We start from the raw sequence: 21,343 nt of genomic DNA on the forward strand, positions 1-21,343 counted from the left end.
CTTGAAAAATTTAATAACAACTCTATCATTTCTGTGGCAAATACATATACATAAAGTAAAATTAATTTTCTTTGAATTTCCATGGCCATAAGGCTCCAAGTGCTAACATTATCTTCTGGTTTGAGTTAATATTATAACTACTGTTGGTATTAAATTCACCAAAACCACACAAATATCTTATATTCTTTGATAATTAAAGTTGAAAAGTAAAATTTTATTACAAATTCTTTCTTTAGTGAAATGGGTGAGATCCTCCCAGCCACTGGTTCATACTGCTTTGGATAAATTATTTTTTTTTAACTTTTTTATTTTATACTGGAGTATAACGGATTAACAATGTTATACTATTAACAGTTTCAGGTGGGCAGCGAAGGGCCTCAGCCATACATATACATATCCATTCTCCCCCAACCTTCCCTCCCATCCAGACTTCCAAGTAACATTGAACAGAGTTCTCTGTGCTATGCAGTAGGTCCTTGTTGTTTGTCTATTTTATATATAACAATGTGTACAGACTGATGCTGAAGCTGAAGCTCCAATACTTTGGTCCCCTGATGTGAAGAGATGACTCAGTAGAAAAGACCCTGATGCTGGGAAAGATGGAGGGCAAGAGGAGAAGAGGGCAACAGAGGATAAGATGGTTGGATGGCATCACTGACTCAATAGATATGAGTTTGAGCAAACTCTTAGAGATAGTGAAGGACAGGGACGCCTTGTGTGCTGCAGTCATGGGGTCGCAAAGAGTCAGACACCACTTAGTGACTGAACAACATGTTTATAGAGTGTAATTCTGCATCAATTCCACTTTTTTTTATTGTTAAGGAGTAGATATTAAGAAACATTATCCAGATAAATGTTTAATGAAAAATAAAAGGAATGTTGCTAGAGGGAAGTCATTCAATTCTTTGAACTTCTTCCAAGCTATAGGCCAAAAAATGGCACAGTAGCTGTCTTCAAAGCTTATTTTTAATAATCTAGCAACTGAAAGTTTGATTAGGTCCTCTTTCAATTCTCTTGAAAGCAAAAAAAAAAAAAAAGAACAGCTATCTGCTTGTAAATGATATGTTACTCAGACACTGAATAATTTATTTCTCTACATGGATAATAACATTTTGAATTGTTCCTAGCACCATATCCCAATAACTTAGACTGTGGTGCTATGCATATTACTCTTAGGGATGGTAGAGAACAATGTCACTTCTTATCACTGGTGAGAAGTAAATGGTGAAAGAGATGACCTTGACCGTAGACTCAGTCTTGCAGATCTATTCTAGGAAAGAATACATTTTGGGGATGGAGATGTAGAAATGGACTCACATAAAACCATTTCTGCTCAGGTATCTTTTGGAAAATGTTCGTGAGTCCTACTTAAGTTCTAGAGGAACAAGAACTATCTGTTTATATATGGAACCCAGATGGTGATCCGAGATCTGTTGTCTTTGGGTAGAGAATAGACCTGGAGCTCAGGAAGACTGTCCTGAGAGTCATCCATGTTCAGTGAAGGGTAGTGGAGGAGAAGGTACCATTTTTCTCCATCTAGGCCTACATGACATTGACATTGATAGCTAAGGTTCAGCACCTGTTACACACAGTTTCATGACATAAAGGATAAGTTCAGTCGACATTGCCATTTTAGTTAGTATTGTATATTTTGATAGAAATTTTCATGAGAAATACAGCTCTGTAGATTATAGCCCTCTCAATTCATTTTCCCGGTCACACAATAAACAGACATTATTTGAATCATTTAAAATATCTTCATGGCCTGCAAAGACAAACACAAATTCAAGGTCAAATCATCTATGCATATTATAAGAGAAAATGTTTTCTGTTATTCAAACACAATATGCTAACAGGACTCTTCTGATGAAATCTGAGAGAAAAAAGTTTAAAATGTGAATGCTAGTAAAAATTTAGAAAGGACATCTTCAAACTTCGTTCAAGAAGGACTTAAAAATTCATTTAATTGTTCTTCCTAAGTATTACAAGCACATTTAATATTCCTCTACTTTAAACACATTAACACCAGGAGGGCAATGGTAATGAGAGTGACCTCCAAAAGATACTGCAAAATCCAGTTTTCACCTATGCTTAAGTTTTTCCCTATTAACACAGTAAGATGCCTCTAGAAGCTGAATTAATTCTATCAAGTTGCCAAAGTTAATACAATGCCCTAAAAGGTATGCTTTATAACATACTAGTTTAATACCAGTGGACTCCACCTGTGTGGCTGGGGGAATACTTAAGGTATTAGCCCTTCCATGGCATATTTAAGGAGAAGGCAATGGCACCCCACTCCAGTACTCTTGCCTGGAAAATCTCATGGACGGAGGAGCCTGGTAGGCTGCAGTCCATGGGGTCACTAAGAGTTGGACACGACTGAGCGACTTCACTTTCACTTTTCACTTTCATTCATTGGAGAAGGAAATGGCACCCCACCACAAAAAAAGCTAATTGATATTGTTGTTAGATTGAAGTGTGTTTACAGTAACATGAAAACTATATAATATTAGCGTTTAAATGAAGAGAACTCCTTGGGAACATTCATAAGTTACATTTTTTAGTTATGTACAGGACTTAGGACAATGTGAGACATATTCTCTAGAGTTCATATTGTATTTAATATTTTAATTTCAATTTTGACCTAAACTTAATTGGTGGTTTTATAAAATTATTTTAGAATATACCAATTAATGGTGCATGATATTTCTAGAATTTGCACTGTGAATCGAAATAGCATGAATCTAATGGCATTTTTCACAAGAAAATGGTATTATAGAACATATAACCCTTGATAAGGCCTCAGTGGCTACAATATAAATGAATAATAGCTTCATATTTTAATCACTCAGAAATGGTACTGAAGTTTTCAAAATGTGTATAACATCACCAGTTTAATAATCACATATATTTATTGATAAACTATCGTGATATGCAATGAAGCACTTCTCAACTTAAAAATATCTTTCTTTTTACCTAATGACAGGCACATCAGAGCTGTAGAATTGGAAGGGCCTCTTCAGGGGAAAAAAAAATTGTATATAGTACTGTTGGATGACATGTTTAGAAAAAACTTAGTCATTTCTCCTTACATTTCATCACTCTTTAATCACTATAAAATAAAAGTGCTTATTTCTATATCAAATATGCCATAACTTACACGTTAGCTTCATCCTTCAAAGTCAACCTCTTTTGAGACCAAAGAATTCCTCAAGTGATTCTGCATTATTTGGAGGAACAAACTTTTAAACTGCCTTGACATGATAAAATTAGAAATATTATTTTTATATCAAATTCTCCCATACTTCACAGAATTTTGCTTTTGTTGGTGTATTTTCCGCTCCCTCACCCATCCCCAGAACTCTGGGGAAATATCTAAAGTGCTGAAAGCCATGATATGCCCAGTAATCCTGTGTAGACTCTTACCAAATTGCGCATAGGAGATGTTTACTTAAGGTGAAAACAACAGACATTAAGCAAGTGAGTAATCCAAGGTCGCTGGATTCCCCATGATCCTGATATTCCATTTTGACCTTCTTTTCCTATTCGCTGGGAATTTCTGATGGTCAGCTTCCCTCTGGCCTCTCTTAGGTGAAATCACGTTTTTCATGAGCTCTACTTCTTGGCCAGTCATTGGAGTCCCAGCTACTTCTCACCGGCCTTTCCTCAACTGTGGATCTTGCTTCCTGGTAACTTTGAAATGTATCATTTGTTTTCATCATAGCACCATGAGCACTGTCAGCACATGGTGATGGTTGTTAAATATTTATTGTTTAAACGGAAAGAATGGCTAGCCTTCCATTCTATTAGTACTGGAAGAAGAAAAGAGAAATCTTTTCCTTAATGTAGCACTGTCTCTTTTCACTTTCAAAGACCATCATCTTAGCTGTTTTTCCCTCTCTTTTATTATTATTATTTTGAAGGTTAAGGTCACCACTGGCCAATCTTGGCACATTTCCTCCCAATTAAATTTCCCCACGCCCATAGGAATTTCCAAGTGATATTCTCTTCTTTGTTGATGACAGTCCATGGCTCAACTATCAGCCAACTGGTGAGAACATGGCCAAACTTGTGTTGTGTAATCTTTCCAAAACTGATACTGGTGTTTTTTGTTGTTGTTGTTGTTTTCTTCCTTGTTAAGACTTTTTCTAATAAAATGTGTGTTACTTTGCAGGATGAAGTAAAGAATAGAAATTTTCCATGGAAACACCAGTGTTTTGAGCCAGGGGAATTCTCATGTAGGGCTCATCAGGATTAGAGTGACTAATATGAATTTTTTTGTGTGCTAACAACTGTATTATCCGTAAACTCCTTTGTCCATGGAATTCTCCAGGCGAGAACACTGGAGTGGGTTGCCATTTCCTTCTCTACAGGATCTTCCTGACCCAGGGTCTGAACTCGGATCTCCTGCATTGAAGCATATTCTTCTTTACCATGTGAGCCACCGGGGAAGCCGTATAAGACTATTGTCCTTCGGTCACTCAGTTGTGTCTGACCCTTTGCAACCCCACGACTGTAGCCCTCCAGGCTCCTCTGTTCATGGGATTTCCCAGAAAAGACTACTGGAGTGGGTAGCTGTTCTCTTTTCCACGGGATCTTCTTGACCCAGAGATTGAACCCAGATCTCCTACACTGAAGGCAGATTCTTTTTATATCTGAGCCACCAGGGAAGCCCAATCCATAAACTAGGTAACATCGATTCTACTGGAAAGAAGGTATATTGCTGGTCATAGAGAACTATTAATAGATAAAAAGATAAATAAATAGATGACATAATTGCCGGGGTCCAGCCCCAGTGGATCCAGGGAATTCAAAGGGTGGACAGAGTCGGCGAGGAAAAAACTTATTTATTTATTAATATAGAAATATAAGATTAGATTAAGAAGAAATAGTGTAGTAGGAAAATTAAGTGGAAGAAGAGGGCTGAATAACTTGGATTACGCGGAAGACCAATAAAATTCCAGACAAGGAATTCGCACCATCTACGTTGGGCCACCAGCACTCGCTTGAGTATCTAAGGGTGCCTCGCCTTAGGCTCCCTTTTGCGCGGGTCTTAACAGCCAGGGCAAGTAAGTAGACTTGGCGAGCCTCCACGCCCCAGATGGGAATTCCGCCTGAAGTTAAAGTAAAGAGGGAAAGGAGAAAGACAAGGGGGAAACCAGTCCAGCGACTGGCTCCGGCCTCTATTGTTCAGAAGGCCTTTTATACTTTTGATAAAACATGGAGATCAATGGGTAACACAAACTTATGCAGCGTTAGCAGTCCAGACTCTTATCAAAACCAGGCTTTTCTCTCTGCATACCTAATTGTATATACAAGTCTTAGGTAATTTACATCATCTTCTGGCCAAAAAGGGCCAATTAACATTTTACAGCCTTTTTTCTGATAAGGGTTTGTCAACCAGAAGACGTATTTGTGTTGATCTTCCCAAGGTTTGGTGCCACTCTCAGAAAGCACTAAATAAAGTTACATTCTTACATAGCAAGGACGCAAGAGGAGTGCAGTGATATATAACACAGAGAAGTAATTAACTCAAAAGTCTAGTGTTGCTAACATCAAAACTACTATATATCTTTTTCCATATCCCGTTTACATTGATTAACATCCTCCCAGGTGCCTAAAAGATAAAGAATATGGAGACCTGGCAGCAATCATTGAGTCAACAGTGAAAACCTGTCACCAATATGATTTTTAACTCTTTAGAAAAGGCTCTGTATCTTTAAGATGCTTTAAGCATTGTGCCTCTCGCAGTTGGGGGGCTGTAAGCAATTCACAAGCTGTAAGAGGTCTGGGGAACCTGTTAGGCAAGCTAGAGAGCTATCAGAGGGGGTTTAACTGAAACATCCCTTTCAAATGCAGAAGACTAAAGCCCTGAGTTAACTTTTTTCCAGAGAATATCAGAAAAGTGGAAAAGCAGAGTACAAAAGCCAGCATATGTTTGTTTTTTGTTGGGGTACATGCTCAGGAAATTCCAGGGGGGGGCCCTGAAGTCTGATCACGCCTTGCGTATGTAGCTTCCTTCCTCATGACCTTGTCACAGGCGGGATTCCTCACACTGGCTCCCGGCACATAATATTAACACAAGTTCCCTATCCATGTGTTGTGCATCAAAAACTACCAAAACACCACAATATGGTGTTTGTCTCCCATACTCCTATGTGTATGGGACATATTTTAATATTACTCACCTCCTACCATATGCCAGCTCCTTGTATTAGGCATTTAAAGCTGTGCATGTTCCTGAGAGAATGGTTGATTTGGTTTTACATTCTTGAAAATGCCACATCCCTTTACTTTAAAACCAGATTGTGTGTATTCCAGAGAAGATACATTAGAAATATGTTAGTTCCATGATACAGAGGCTGGAAATTCATAGCTTTTACTGAAGTGGGTTCTCACAGCAATGACTCATATTTAAAGTCACCGCTAAAACATCGCTTCTAAGTGAAGTAACATTTAGGCTGTAATTTCTTAGGAAGACAACCATTACCTGAGGAAGCACTTAAGGATCTTGTTTTACATTTCATGTTCATGTTTTGAAATTTTACATTTGGGTAAAGTTTGGAATGTCAAGCAGAACGCCCAAATCAAAGACAATATCACCAAGACCGTAGGATGATAGAGCAAGATAAAATTAAAATGATGTTGTGTCCTAACAGGTAAACACATTACAAAGCCCTCTGAAGTATGTATTTAACTAGTAGAAAGAGCTGGTTTATTCTAATGGATGAAAAATATTCGTGTGTGTGTGTGTGTGTGTGTGTGTGATTCACTTAAGTGCTATTTGGAGCTGTTCCAAAGTGAATAATAGCATACATTTACTAACTTCTCTGGCAGTTTTATGTTTTAAGACATAAAATTAAATATAGAAAGTGGATCTAGGTAACACTGAGTTTATGACAAAATCTGACGAGGACTAACAAGGCTGGCAGGAACTGATATAGACCTTAACTCACCTTACTTCCCCACAGCACTGATGATACTTAAACTCGACTTAGGAAATTCTGCAGTTATGGTTATTAGGTATGCAAATTATATCTATTTCTTTTCACCAAGACCCAGCAAGTTCCATCATCATTTCATGACTTGCAAATGCTTCATACGCTTCATGCTCTTCTGGGGAGGCTTCTACTTAATAAGTAAATTACATTGTTAAAAATAGGTTATTTTTTTTAATCACAGGGGTATTATAAACATTTGTCATCCAGATAGAGAACATTTTTCCTTCAGACTCCGACTTGGAATTTGTAATTGTTTACTGCCTTTTTCTTGTTCTTTCTCGGTTGTACACGATGGACAGAGATACTCTTGGAGCATACACATTGTAATCAACATTCAAACTGAATTGAAAGGCACAAATGGTTTTCTGTTCGTATGCTCAAAAATAAATATCTGCCAAGCCACCGTTAACCAATAGTTGAAATAATAGGTGACTTCTCAAGAGAAAGTATTAAAAATATCATTCAGGTCACATATATCAAACTAATTTTGGAATCTGTACTTCAAGGATAATATTAAACCACATGACTAAATTAAGCTTCCCATTAGTGATAAAAAAACAATGTCTAAACTCTGTAATTTCCTTTAAAACTTACAAATATGGTAGTAGAAATTTATTTGTTAAAGGTACTTTTATCTCTGAAATGAAATTTTAGAACATTTTCATCACACAGAAAATGTGTACCTATTAGCAGTCACTCTCCGTTCTGCATATCTGCTTCTCCCACTCCTTCACCCCAGCCCCTGACAATCACTAACCTACTTTCTGTCGCTATGGATTTGCCTATTTGGGGCATTTGGTATATAAATGGAATCACAATACAAGGTCTTCTATGACTGGCTTCAGTCTTGCAGCATAATATCATTTCAAAGTTTATCCATGATGCAGCATGTATCAGAATTTCGTTTCCTTTAACTGATGAACAACATTTCATTTTATGCATGTACCGTATTTAGTTTATCCATCCATCAATTGATGGACATGTGAATTGTTTCCAGGCTTTGCCTATTATGAATGATGCTCCTATAAACATTTATGTGCAAGTTTTGCATGGTATATGTTTTCATTTCTCTTGAGTGTATAACCAGGAATAGAATTGCTGATTCATGTAGTGGTTCTGTTTTTCTAAAATGGCCATCATTGTACATTCCCACCAGCTATGTTTAATGATTCCAATTTCTCTATATCCACATCAACACTTGTTACTGTCTGTCTCTTTTATTATAGTCATCCTACAGGTCTGAGTGATACTCATTTTGATTGGAATTCATTTGTTAGTGAATGATGTTGAACATCTTTTATGAGCTTGTTAGCCATTTGTATATCTTCTTTGGACAAACATCTATTCAAGTCCTTTGCCAATTTCCTTTTCCAAATTTTTAATTGAGTTGTTTGTCTTCTTGCTGTTGCATTGTAAGAGTTCTGTACATATATTCTGGATACATGACTCATCAGATCTATGATTTACACATATTTTCTCCCATTTGTAGAGTATCTTTTCACTTTGTTGATAATGTCCTTTGATGCACAAAAGCATCATTTTAATGAACTCCATTTTTTCTCCTTTTGGTGTCATATCTAAGAGTTTGTTGCTAAATTCCAAGTCATGAAGATTTACCCTATACATTTTCTTTCCAGAGTTTATATATTTCTGCTCATATATGGGTCACTGGATCCATTTTGAGAAATTCTGTGCATGGTATGAGTTAAAGTCTAACCTTGTTTGCATGAACATACCCAGTTGTCCTAATTTGTCGAAGACTGTTATTTCCCTCTTGAGTGATTTCCCACTCTTGTGAAAATCAGCTGGCCATGAGTATATGTGTTTAGCTTACAACTCAATTTCACTGATCGATAGGTCTATTCTTATACCAGTATCATGGTATTCTTTTTCTTATTATTGATATTATTGTGGTAAAAAAAAAAGGTATGAGCTCTATTCTTTTCAGCTTTTAAATGCAGTGTTGTTAAGCGTGTGACATTGCTGTGTAGCAGATCTCTAGAACTTTTTCATCTTGCCTGATTGAAACTCTATATCCATTGAACAGTTACGCTCCTTTTCCCTCTGCCTGTCAGCCCTCAACAACCACGGTCCTGTTTCCTGCTGCTATGAATTTGACTATTTTAGATACTTCATGTAAGTGTAATCATGAGCATTTGTCCTTGTGCCTGGTTTATTTCACTTAGCATAATGTTGTCAAGGAGCATCCATATTGTTGTGTATTGCAGGGTTTCCTTCTTTTTTTAAGGTTGAATAATATTTCACTGCATAAATACACCTCATTTTCTTTATCTGTTCTTTTGTTCATGGACGTTTAGTTTGCTTCCCCCTCTTGGTTATTGTGAGTAATGCTGCACCTATTAACATGAAATGCAAATACCTCTTCCAGAACCTTCTTTAAACCTCATTTGAATGAATATGAAGGAGAGCGACTGCTGAACACAGTACCACAATGTTTTGGTTACTTTAGCTTTGTAGAAAGTTGTAGGAAGTTTTGAAATCAGAAAGCATGTGTGCCCCAAATCTGTTCCTTTTCTTCACAATTATTTTGGTTATATGGGTCCCTTGTAATTCTGTAAGAGCTTGAGGATTGGTTTTTCCATTTTTTCAAGGAAAACTGTTGGAGTTTTGGTAAGTTTTGCAGAGATTATGTAGTTTACTTTGAGTAGTATGCCCACCTAACAACTTTGCTTCCAATACATGAACACAGGATATCTTTCCGTGTGTTTAGGGCTTTTTAAATTTCTTTCAGCAATGCTTTACAGTTTTCAAGTGTAAAATTCTGCCACTTCCTTGGTTAAATTTATACCTAGGTATTTTTTCCTTTTGAATAGTATTGTAAATGGAATTTTCTTAATTTCCTTTTCAGATTGCTCATTGCTAGTGTATAAAAACTTACTGGATGTTTACATATTGATCTTGTACTCTGTGAATTCATTTATTAGCTCTAGTAGTTGTTTTTATAAATTATTGAGATTTCCTATTTATAGGATCATGTCATCTATGAATAAAGGTAGTTTTAATTCTGTATTTTCAATTTGGATACCTTTTATTTCTTTGTCTTGCTTAGTGACTCCTCTAGCTAGAATTTACAGTGCTGTCTTGAATAGCAGAGGCCAAAGCAGGCCTCCTTGTCTTGTCCCTGATCTTAGGGAGAAATCTTTCAATATTTCACCATCAAGCATGATGTCAGCTGTGGATTTTTATAAATCCCCTTGATCACGTTTAGGAAATTCCCTTATATTCCTAGTTTTCTGGAAGTATTATCATAGAAGTGTGGTGAACTTTGTCAAAAGCTGTTTTTGCATCAATTGAGGTGAGTGCATGTATTTTTTCCTTTATTCTATGAATATGGTATATTATATTGATTGATTTTCTTTTGATGAATTTCCCTCACATTCCTGGGATAAATTCCACTTGGACATGGTTTATAATATTTTTAATACAGATTCAGTTTACTAGTGTTTTGTTGAGGATCTTAAAACTAGATCTAAAAGGTGTACTGCTCTATACTCTCCTTTCCTTATTATGTCTTTCTGGCTTTGGTGTCAGGTAATGCTAGTCTCTTAGAATGAGTTAGGAAGTATTCCCTCACTTTCTATTTTGTGAATAAGCTTAAGAAGGATATTTGCTAAATTTTCTTTAAATGTTTGGTTGAATTAACCAGTGAAGCCATCTGGTTCAGGATTTTTCTTTGTTTGGAGTCTTTGTTTACTATTTCAATCTCTTTACTTGATACAGATTTCTTTCATATTTCCTGTTTTTTCTTGATTCAGTTCTGTAGGTTGTATGTTTCTAGGAATTTGTCCATTTCATCAAAGTTATCTAATTTGTTGGTATATAAATTAGTTTCCTATGGCTACCAGAGCATATCACCGCAAATGAAATGATTTAAAACAACAGCAATGTATTTCCTCACAGTTCAGTAGGCTGGAAATCTGAGGCCGAGGTGTCAGAAGAATTGATTCTTTCCAGAAGCTCAGAGGGAGAGACTATCCCATGCCTCACTCCCCACTTCTGGGAGAATAAAGATCTAAAATCAAAAACTTAACTCTATGCCTTACGGAACTAGAAAAAGAAGAGCAAACTAAAATTAAAATTTTGCTTATCCCCACTCCAGTCTTTATTGGTTTCTTCCCTTTGCTAACTTTGGTTTTGATTTCCTCTTGTTTTTCTAGTTTCTTAAAGTTTAACATTAAGTTATTGATTTGAGATATTCTCTTTTAAGATAGGCATTGGTGGTTAAAATTTTGCATGTTACATTTTCATTTTATGTTTATCTAATCATTTTCTAATTTCCCTAGTGATTTCTTCTTTAATCTCTTGGTCATATAAGAGTGTGTGATTTAGTTTCCACATATTTGTGAAATTTCAGGTTTTCCTTCTGACACTATTTTCCAGTTTTATTCTGTTTTGGTCAGAGGAGCTGCATTGTATGATTATGATCATTTTAAATTTCTTGAGGCTTGAGATTTAGCAATGCTTTTTTACTGAAATTTAGCAGTCTATTTTTTTTTCCCCAAACTTTAAACTTTTGTTTTGTATTGGTGTATAGGTGATTAACAATGTTGTGGTAGTTTCAGGTAAACAGTAAAGGGACTCAGCCATAAATATACATATATCCATTCTCCCCCACCCCCTCACATCCAGTCTGCCATATGACATTGAGCAGAGTTCCATGTGCAAAACAAGAGGTCCTTGTTGGTTGTCTATTTTAAATATAGCGAAGTGTACATGACCTTCCCAAAGGCCCTAACTATCCCTTCCCGCTGGCAACCATAAGTTCATTTTCTAAGTCTGTGAGTTTCTTTCTGCTTTGTAAGTTCATATTTGTATCATTTCTTTTTAGATTCTACATATAAGAGATGTCATACAATATTTTTCCTTCTCTATCTGACTTACTTTACTCAATATGGCGCTTTCTATGTTCATGCATGGCAAGGCAACTGATATTATTTCATTCTTTTTAATGGCCGAGTAATATTCCATTGTATATATGTACCACGTCTTCTTTATCCATTCCTCTGTCAATAAACATTTAGGTTGCTTCTAAGTCTTTGCTATTGTAATGAGTGATGCAATGAACATTGTGGTGCGTATATCTTTGCAGATCATGTTTTTCTCTGGATATATGCCCAGGAGTGGGATTGCTGAGTTATATGGTAGCTCTAGTTTTAGATTTTTAAGGAACCTCCATACTGTTGTCTGTAGTGACTGTAACAATGTACTTCCTGACCAACGGCATAGGAAGGTTCTCTTCTCTTCACACCCTCTCTAGCATTTATTGTTTGTGGATTTTTTGATGATGGCCATCCTGACAAGTATGAGGTGATATCTCCTTATAGTTTTGATTTGCATTTCTCTAATAACCAACAATGTTGAACATCTGTTCATGTGCCTGTTGACCTTTTGTATGTCCTCTTTGGAGAAATGTCTATTCAGGTCTTCAGTCCATTTTTTGAGTGGGCTGTTTGTTGTGATAGCAGTCCTTTTTATTTTGAAGCACTCTCTTAGTTGCTATGAGTTCTTTTTTTCTAGTTAGATTCTAAAGTTTCAAGAAAGTGATCCTGTCATTCTTTGCTAGTTTCATGGTTGCTTCAGTAGAAGGACTGATTCTTGGACTTTCCTACTTCACCATTCTGTGATGCCACCCTTCCCCTATGCTGATCTTGCTGTTACATGGTTTTCTTCAAAAGTCATCTTTGTGTTCATCCCTACTTCCCAATTTTGAGCCAAATGCCCTTTTTAGGGTTCCCTTTACATTGCACTTACCAATACAAAGCATTTTTTTCCCTGGAAGTGAATGTATTCTGAGCATCCCAACACTGGTACAAGGTCTCTTTTTTCTTCCCCATCTTGTTGTTCAGTTATTAAGTAATGCCCGACTCATTGAGACTCCATGGACTGTAACAAGCCAGGTTTCCTTGTCTTTCACTATCTCCCAGAGTTTGCTCAAAATCATGTCCATTAGGGTAGTGATGCCATCCAGCCATCTCATCCTCTGTCACCTCCTTCTCCCACTGCCCTCAATTTTTCTCAACATCAGGGTTTTTTTCCAGTGAATTGGGTCTTTGCATCAGGTCACCAAAGTATTGGAACTTCAGCTTCAGTATCAGTCCTTCCAATGAATATTCAGAGTTGATTTCCTTTAGGATTGACTGGTTTGATCTCCTTGCAGTCCAAGGATCTCTCAAGAGTTTTCTCCAGAACCACTGTTTGAAAGCATCCATTTTTCACTGCTAGCCCTCTTTATGGGCCAACTCACATCTGTACATGACTCCTGGAAAAACCATAGCTTTGATTATAAGGACCTTTGTCAGAAAAGTGATGTCTCTGCTATATAATACACTGTCTATGTTTGCTCCAAGGAGCAAGTATATTTTAATTTCATCACAGTCTTCAGTGATTTTGGAACCCAAGAAAATAAAATCTGTCACTGTTTCTACTTTTTTCCCCATCTACTTACCATGAAGTTATGGGACTGGATGCTATGATCTTAGCTTTTTGAAAGTTGAGTTTTATGCCAGCTTTTCCACTCTTCTCTTCCACCTTCATCAAGATACTATTTAGTTCTTCACACTCATCACCATAAAAGTTGAATTAATGAAAGTTGCATGAGTGAACAAAGAAGAAGCAAATTTAAATTCTCATGAAGTTACTACAAAGCCAGTTTATAGGTTGCTGATTGTTAAAAGCATTATAATTAAACTTACTTAACACATGAAAACTAATTTGAATGTAATTTAATCATTCTTGAGGCCTTCAGAAAGTGAAAGTGAAGTCACTCAGTCATGTCCGACTCTTTGCAACCCCATGGACTGTAGCCTACCAGGCTCCTCTGTCCATGGCATTTTCCAGGCAATAGTACTGGAGTGGATTGCCATTTCCTTCTCCAGGGGATCTTCCCAACCCAGGGATTGCACCCAGGTCTCCCGCATTGTAGACAGATTCTTTACCGTCTGAGCCACCAGGGAAGTCCTTCAGAAGACACTTAAAATATCTCATAATATATTAAGATGATGAGTAAAAAATCTCATTATTTAATCAATTGGTTATCAACTGCAGAGGATAGCATCTACTGTTGTTCAAAAGCATTTTAATTTAGTCTAGTTAAATCATTCCTTTACATTAACTTGTTCAACTTTTGAGAGCCCCATCTGTCTGTATTCTGACATCCATGTTTATTTGATTATTGTGGCTGTATGATTTCCATAGAAACAAGTACTTGAGAGGTTATGTGTTCAAGTAAAGATTTATCACTTTCACATGTTTTCTTGATTTTCAAAACTACTTTAAGAGAAAATCTTGTTTTACGTTGGCTACTGTTAGGAATTGCTGATTGTGAGCACCAATGCATGAATGTTGCCCCAGATACAGAAATCTCAAGTATATTAAAGACCCATTTGTTAATATATGACTAAGGGTATGGTATGCCTCAAGTCACGTTTAGAAAACGTAAGAATTACTTGCTACAACATCCTGACACATATAGCTAGCCAGGTAGATAAGACTTAGTCTACATCCCAATACAGATTTATTAAGGACTTGTTTTGTATTCTTTTTTAAAAAGAAACATAGGGTGACTGCCTTGGTGGTCCAGTGGTTAAGATTTTACTTTGCCTCCCAATGCAGCAGGGGTAGGTTCAATCACTGGTGATGGAGTTAAGGTCCTACATGCCATATCTGAAAATGCCAAAGCGTAATACAGAGGAAATGCTGTAACAAATTCAATAACTACTTTAAAAATGGTCCACATCAAAAAAAATTTTTAAACAAAATGTAAACAACATCAAAAACTACAAGCTTATGAACTAAGACATCAATTGTTTAATGTTATTTATTTTTTCAGTAATTTTACAAGGAATCCTTGTTATAAATTGTAATGTTACTCTTCAAATTGTACTATTATTATTCAAAACTAGTCAACTATAAATCATTTCATTATATATAAACCAAAAGATGTTAACAGAAGGACTACGCCCAAGATGCAAGGATTTCATACTGAAATCTCATTTGGTTTACTCACAATGTTGTGTCTATCTTCCCACAAGTAGGATAACAGAGTAAGAACCATGGGCTATTCTCTACCCCTCCCCCACCCCAGTATTGTAAATTTGTGACAAAGTGATGCTAGTGGTGAAGGACAACATGTAAGGTGAAAATACCAATAATTATAAAAAAGAATGTGTTACCATGAACTTCCTTTTTCTTCACTTAAAAACATTATTGTATTTTGCCAAGTGGAAATCGGAAATCACTTTTATAAACATCTAAATTTATTCCTTTACCTAAATTTATTTCCCAGTCTGCTTTGAATATCTAGGAAGTTATTGATACATTTTTAAAAATAGTCAAAGTTCACATTCAGTTCATTTCAGTTCAGTCGCTCAGTCGTGTCCAACTCTCTGCAACCCCATGAATCACAGCACGCCAGGCCTCCCTGTCCATCACCAACTCCCGGAGTTCACTCAGACTCATGTCCATCGAGTCAGTGATGCCATCCAGCCATCTCATCCTCAGTCGTCCCCTTCTCCTCCTGCCCCCAACCCCTCCCAGCATCAGAGTCTTTTCCAATGAGTCAACTCTTCGCATGAGGTGGCCAAAGTACTGGAGTTTCAGCTTCAGCATCATTCCTTCCAAAGAAATTCCAGGGCTGATCTCCTTCAGAATGGACTGGTTGGATCTCCTTGCAGTCCAAGGGACTCTCAAGAGTCTTCTCCAACACCACAGTTCAAAAGCATCAATTCTTCAGCGCTCAGCCTTCTTCACAGTCCAACTCTCACATCCATACATGACCACAGGAAAAACCATAGCCTTGACTAGAGGGACTTTGGTTGGCAAAGTAATGTCTCTGCTTTTGAATATGCTATCTAGGTTGGTCATAACTTTTCTTCCAAGGAGTAAGCGTCTTTTAATTTCATGGCTGCAATCACCATCTGCAATGATTTTGGAACCCCAAAAAATAAAGTCTGCCACTGTTTCCACTGTTTCCCCATCTAACAATGGAATACTACTCATCAAATAAAAAGGAATGAATACATGCAACAACTTGGATGGACCTCAAGGGCATGCTCAGTTCAAAAAAAAAAATGAAGCTTAAAATGTTATATACTAGTTGATTCCTACAATGATAAAATCTAAAGATGAAAACTACACTAGTGGTTGCTTGGTGATAGGGACAAGGGGTGGGTCAGGAGCACAACAGAGTGCTTTTGTGGTGACAGAAAAGTTCTGTATGTTGACTGTGGTATGGTTACACTAATCCATACATAGGATTACATTGCACAGAAGTATAAACATGCACACATATGCAAAGACTGCAAGCTTAAAAAATCATGAAAACTGAATAAGTTCTATAAATCCATTAGCAGCAATGTATCAATGTTGGGCTTTCCTGATAGCTCAGAAATAAAGTATCGACCTGCAATGCAGGAGACCTGGGTTCGATCTCTTGGTTGAGAAGATCCCCTGGAGGAGGGCGTGACAACCCACTCCAATATTCTTGCCTGGAGAATCCCCATGGACAGAGGAGCCTGGAAATGTCTATGAGGCTTTGATATGGTTTTATGAGATGTTTCCATTGAAGGAAGGTGAGTGAAGCGTACCCAGGACTCCACTTGTTTTGCAACTTCTTATGAGTCTATATTGATTTTGAAATTAAAAAAATTTTTAAGAATAATAGCACAATTATAAAATACTATTATGCATTTAAAAAATAGGCATAGCCTATTGGTATTTGAATGCAATTGGCATTTGAAACAACCTCTTTTCAAAGGCTTACTTCTGAAAGTCTTCAGTTTGAAGTGATTCATTTTTCAAAAATTCTAATTCAAGTACGCAGTTCTGTCACTTCAAAAAATATGGCCTGTGAACATAAAAGTTTCAGCTCTGTCCTCCACACTTTGTTTTTTTCTTCGAATGCCCTTTATTTGACCAGAAAGGATGTCATTTCCTAGAGTACTGAGAAAGCCACATTTAACTTGAACAACATTGTTCTTTTAGGTTATTAAGGGTATTCAATTTTCTCTGTTGGTTGCTACTCTGAGTTGGAGACTCTTCTGAAATGTCAGACTGAGAAAATTGCCCTAGTTCCAATACCCACACACATACACACAAATGCCACAAAACTTTGGAATTAATACAATCAATAACCTTTGAAAATGGAGTTAAAAGCAACAATTGAATGCTAAGATGTATCAAACTATCTTGTTCCCTTTTTCTTCGAATATCAATGTGGCCAGGGAATTGAGAACCACAATAGAGAATTCAATTGGAAAAGCAGTTACTGAGTACCTAAATCGTAATACCTTATAATGATGTTCATGTTATGCAGAGTGGTACAGGTTATAGTGATGAGAAAGAGTCCATACCCTACAAAGATGTCAAATTTTCATCTCCACTATTGACACAATGCTGGAGACCTGGGTTCAGTCCCTAGGTCAGAAAGATCCCCTGGAGAAGGGAGTGGCTACCCACTTCAGTATTCTTGCCTGGAGAATTCCATGAACAGAGGAGCCTGGTGGACTTGTCCATGGGGTTCAAGGAGTTAGACACTACTGAGCGACTAATAGCTAAGCTTTATACTGGCACACTTAGTGAGAAAGGGCAAAGGATTATATAACACCAATGACATGGAAATCAAACATTCAGCAGAGTCAAAGGAAGAAATAGCTTAGCCACCTTGGGTGAAAATAGGGTAGGTCTCTGGAGAAAGGCATCATCATGTCAGGAGAGTAGTTGCAAGGCTATGAAAATGAAAGTGCTATGAACAATGGTTTGTAGGACTGTAACCATACCAAATAAGTAAAATGTATAAGAATTTGGAATTTCACATACAGAATTTTTCTATTTTCTGTGAATGATGTGGGATACATGTGGATAAAGTATTTTTTTTAATTCTGCCCAATTGTGGATAAAATTTAGCATTTTCAACAAAATATCCTATCTCAAAAATTGAAACTTAATTGCTCAGTCATGTCCGATTCTTTGCGACTCCCATGGATGGTATCCCTTCAGACTCCTCTGTCCATGGGATTCTCCAGGCAAGAATATTGGAGTGGTTAGCCATTCCCTTCTCCAGGGGATCTTCCCAACCCAGGGATCGAACCCAGGAAGCCTGGCATGCTGCGGTCCATGGGATCACAAAGAGTCTAACAGGACTTATCGACTGACCAACAGCAATCCTATCTGGAGAGGTAGATATGGTGGTACTGATATGAGCTCAGAAGAAAAGTGACCAGACTCCTCTATTTTGTTCTCATTTTCTGTTGGTTTTGCTGTTGGAAAATAAATCTTAGCATTCGTGGATACTAAACCATTCTCCTTTTTTTTTTTTTTTTTTTAACAAAAAAAGGCCAATTATATTCTACTGTGCTTATTTGATTTGGACTACTTAAAGTGCTAACCTTCTATCATTGATCAGGTTAATTCTGTTTTATTAAAGCCAATATTAAATTATCAGGAAAATTAAAAATCAAAAGGATAATCCTAACTATGAAATGCATTAAAAATAAGGTGGATTAATGGATGGATGAGAAAGAGAGATGTGTGAAAAAAAATCAGTGAAGAAAATTTTCATAAAATTTTGGAAAGAAAATACAAAAAAACTTAAAAGGATTACAGGAGCTTTTGGTGCATAGATAGGTAGATGATAGATAGATAATAGATGGCTTCATTTCTTAAAATAATAACTTAGGAACTTTGTCAGTTTTCTTGGTCTGAATCAAATAGACTGTCAAATATTTCTCCAGCACAGATGGGTTTATTCAGGATCAGGAGAGAACTCAATTCAGAAAACGAAGGAGGGCACTTTTTGGAGGAGAAAAGGAAGCTGGGAGCTCTGTTCTAGTAAACAGAGTCCTTGGCTTTTCATTGGCTGGGTCCTTGTCTCTGCTATCGTTGCAGGTGTGAGAGCTCCCCCTTCTGGACTCCCAACTCTATTTAATTGAGGTTTCTGTCTATTAATTTTTTACAGTGTACACCATAAAATTAAGAAAATGTTACAGTAACCAAAATCTTGCATTAGAAACCTCAAATATGGTTTCCAGGCAAAGGATAAAATGATGGAGGTAAGCTATAGTAGTGGAAAATATCCATTTATATGGAAATACCTTTTACTGCCCTATCTTTACATTGGCGTCATGCTTTGTCAGTATCTGAAGTCTCTGGGCGTGTAATTGTCACCTGGGGGCCCAGGTCTATCCAATAAGACTCTAATTCTCCAGGAGATCCAAACAATGCAGATTAGACTTGTCTTCAGAGCAAGACCACAAGAACAGAAACAGGTTCTTGATTAAAACATCAATGTTATATGAAATGTCCAAAAAATACGTCACAGATGTTTGTATCTGGCTTCCCCAGTGGCTCAGTGGTAAAGAATCAGCTTGCAATGCAGGAGACACAGGTTGGATCCCTGGGTCAGGCAGATTCCCTGGAGAAGGAAATGGCAATTCACTCCAGGATTCTTGCCTGGGAAATCCCATGGACAGAGGAGCCTGGCGGGCTATAGTTCCATAGGACTGCAAAGAGTTGGACATGACTTAGTGACTAACAATGTTTGTATCCAGCCATGAAAAAAGGCTTTTTGTAATTTTTTCCTGGTTTTGGTCCATTCCATTTTAAATATTCTGTCCTCTTAAAAGTCAAATTGGAATTTTCAGCGAGTCTAAAAAAGACCTGATTGGTTTAGAATTGATTAACTTAGAACCATTCACTGCTTATCGTATTCAAGGCAAATAGCACTTCATTATAGGTGGATTAGTAGCTCCTCTGAATCGCTGCAAGGATTTCTCTTCATATTCAACCCTGGATCCATCTTCCAAAGTTCCCAGAACTGCAAAGCTTCAGATGCCTGAAGATGATGTCTTGGCAGTTCCACTGCTTCTCAACAGGCCTGGATCTCAGAAATCCCAGACAAGTTGATATTGATCGTTTTTAAAAAGTTATGTACAAAGGAAGTGTATCTGCCAACCTCCTTTAGAAACAGGGTTAAATAACCAGTTGGAAAATTTTCCAAAGGTGTCACATTAAACTTTAATAATACCTTCATTTTTATGGGGCTGTTAACTTTGGAAATTGCTTTCACATGCATTATCTCATTGCATGTTCTGTTTCACTGAAACAGTGTCTAGGTTTTAGGGCTAAATTGCAATGACATAGATATCAAAATGTTGGCAAGGACAATTCAAGAAAAATGATTATTCTTATACTGAACAGAAATATTAAAGAGGAATTGACTGACTTCAAGATTAAGTACTGCAAAGGATTGAGATTCTAATGGCTCCTTTAGCCTGCTGCCCAGGTTGAAGGTTTATCAGAGCCATTTCCCTGTTTTGTTTTGTTTTTCATTTTCAAAGAGAAAATGAATCACTTCTCCTTTGTTCCCTTCCATCCTTCTTATTTCTGATTTTTTTTTCAATAAATCTTTAGGTCAGCCCGACCCCAGGCTGCATCCGTGCCCTCATGAAGATGCTATACTGCGCTTATTGCCGAGGACTCCCCACGGTGAGACCATGCAATAACTACTGCCTCAACGTCATGAAAGGCTGCCTGGCAAATCAAGCCGATCTCGACACCGAGTGGAACCTGTTTATAGGTAAGGAGCATCACCACGGATGCCTGATGGGCGGGTACAAAGTGGTGATGACTTGTAGAGACTAGGAGGATTAAAACACACACATACACAGAATGTTTAGAAAATCATAAATATTATTTTGCATTTTTCTTCATTTTTTTAATCCTGAAAAATAAGACTTCTTGTTCTATTGTGACGGACAGTCCTGTTGAAGATAGTATGAGCCAGCTGTAGTGCAGTAGCTGATCTGTCTGATGAAGATAGACGTAATCTTGTTGAATTTCTGGGAGCGCCTGTGAGTAAGGGACACATTAGAAAAGAATCTTGTTGTAATAAAAAGCCCACAGTCCTGTCTGTTTCTTATTTGTGGGGTCTCAGTATAATCACAGATATTAGTAAACACTTCCTTCCTTAAACATCGATGGTGAAAATAGCTCAATATTTTTGCTGAAATATGCAGATTTTCTTCCTCAGCCTCCAGAGAAGAATGTTTTCGGCACAGCAGCATGAAACAGCCTTCCCATCTTTAAAAAGGAAGTGGGAGGGAGGTAGGGGAGATACAGAGTAGGTCTGTGAATCACTGCTGTGGTCTGAAGATGCAGAAACCACTCAGGAGACTGCACTGCCAAAAGATATTTCCCAAATTGCCATCCAAGGATAAAAGGACAAATTTCATAGGCAGGCTTCTCCCAGGAAAATACGCAGGCCTTGAAAGAGTAAATGTGTTTTCTCCCCCTCTGTCAAATGGCCTTCAAATAAAAGTAGTTTT

General features: G+C 37.2%; 1 protein-coding gene across 1 annotated transcript in view; it reads left to right on the forward strand.

Moving 5' to 3' along the window:
* Positions 1-21,343, forward strand: part of GPC6 (glypican 6) — a 1,229,455-nt gene that overhangs the window by 829,778 nt on the left and 378,334 nt on the right. The window contains exon 4 of the mRNA XM_069601873.1: positions 20,430-20,595. Coding sequence (XP_069457974.1) covers positions 20,430-20,595 — 166 coding nt within the window. The remainder of the gene's footprint in view (positions 1-20,429; positions 20,596-21,343) is intronic.

The sequence above is a fragment of the Ovis canadensis genome, chromosome 10, assembly GCF_042477335.2.
Source record: "Ovis canadensis isolate MfBH-ARS-UI-01 breed Bighorn chromosome 10, ARS-UI_OviCan_v2, whole genome shotgun sequence".
NCBI lineage: Eukaryota > Metazoa > Chordata > Mammalia > Artiodactyla > Bovidae > Ovis > Ovis canadensis.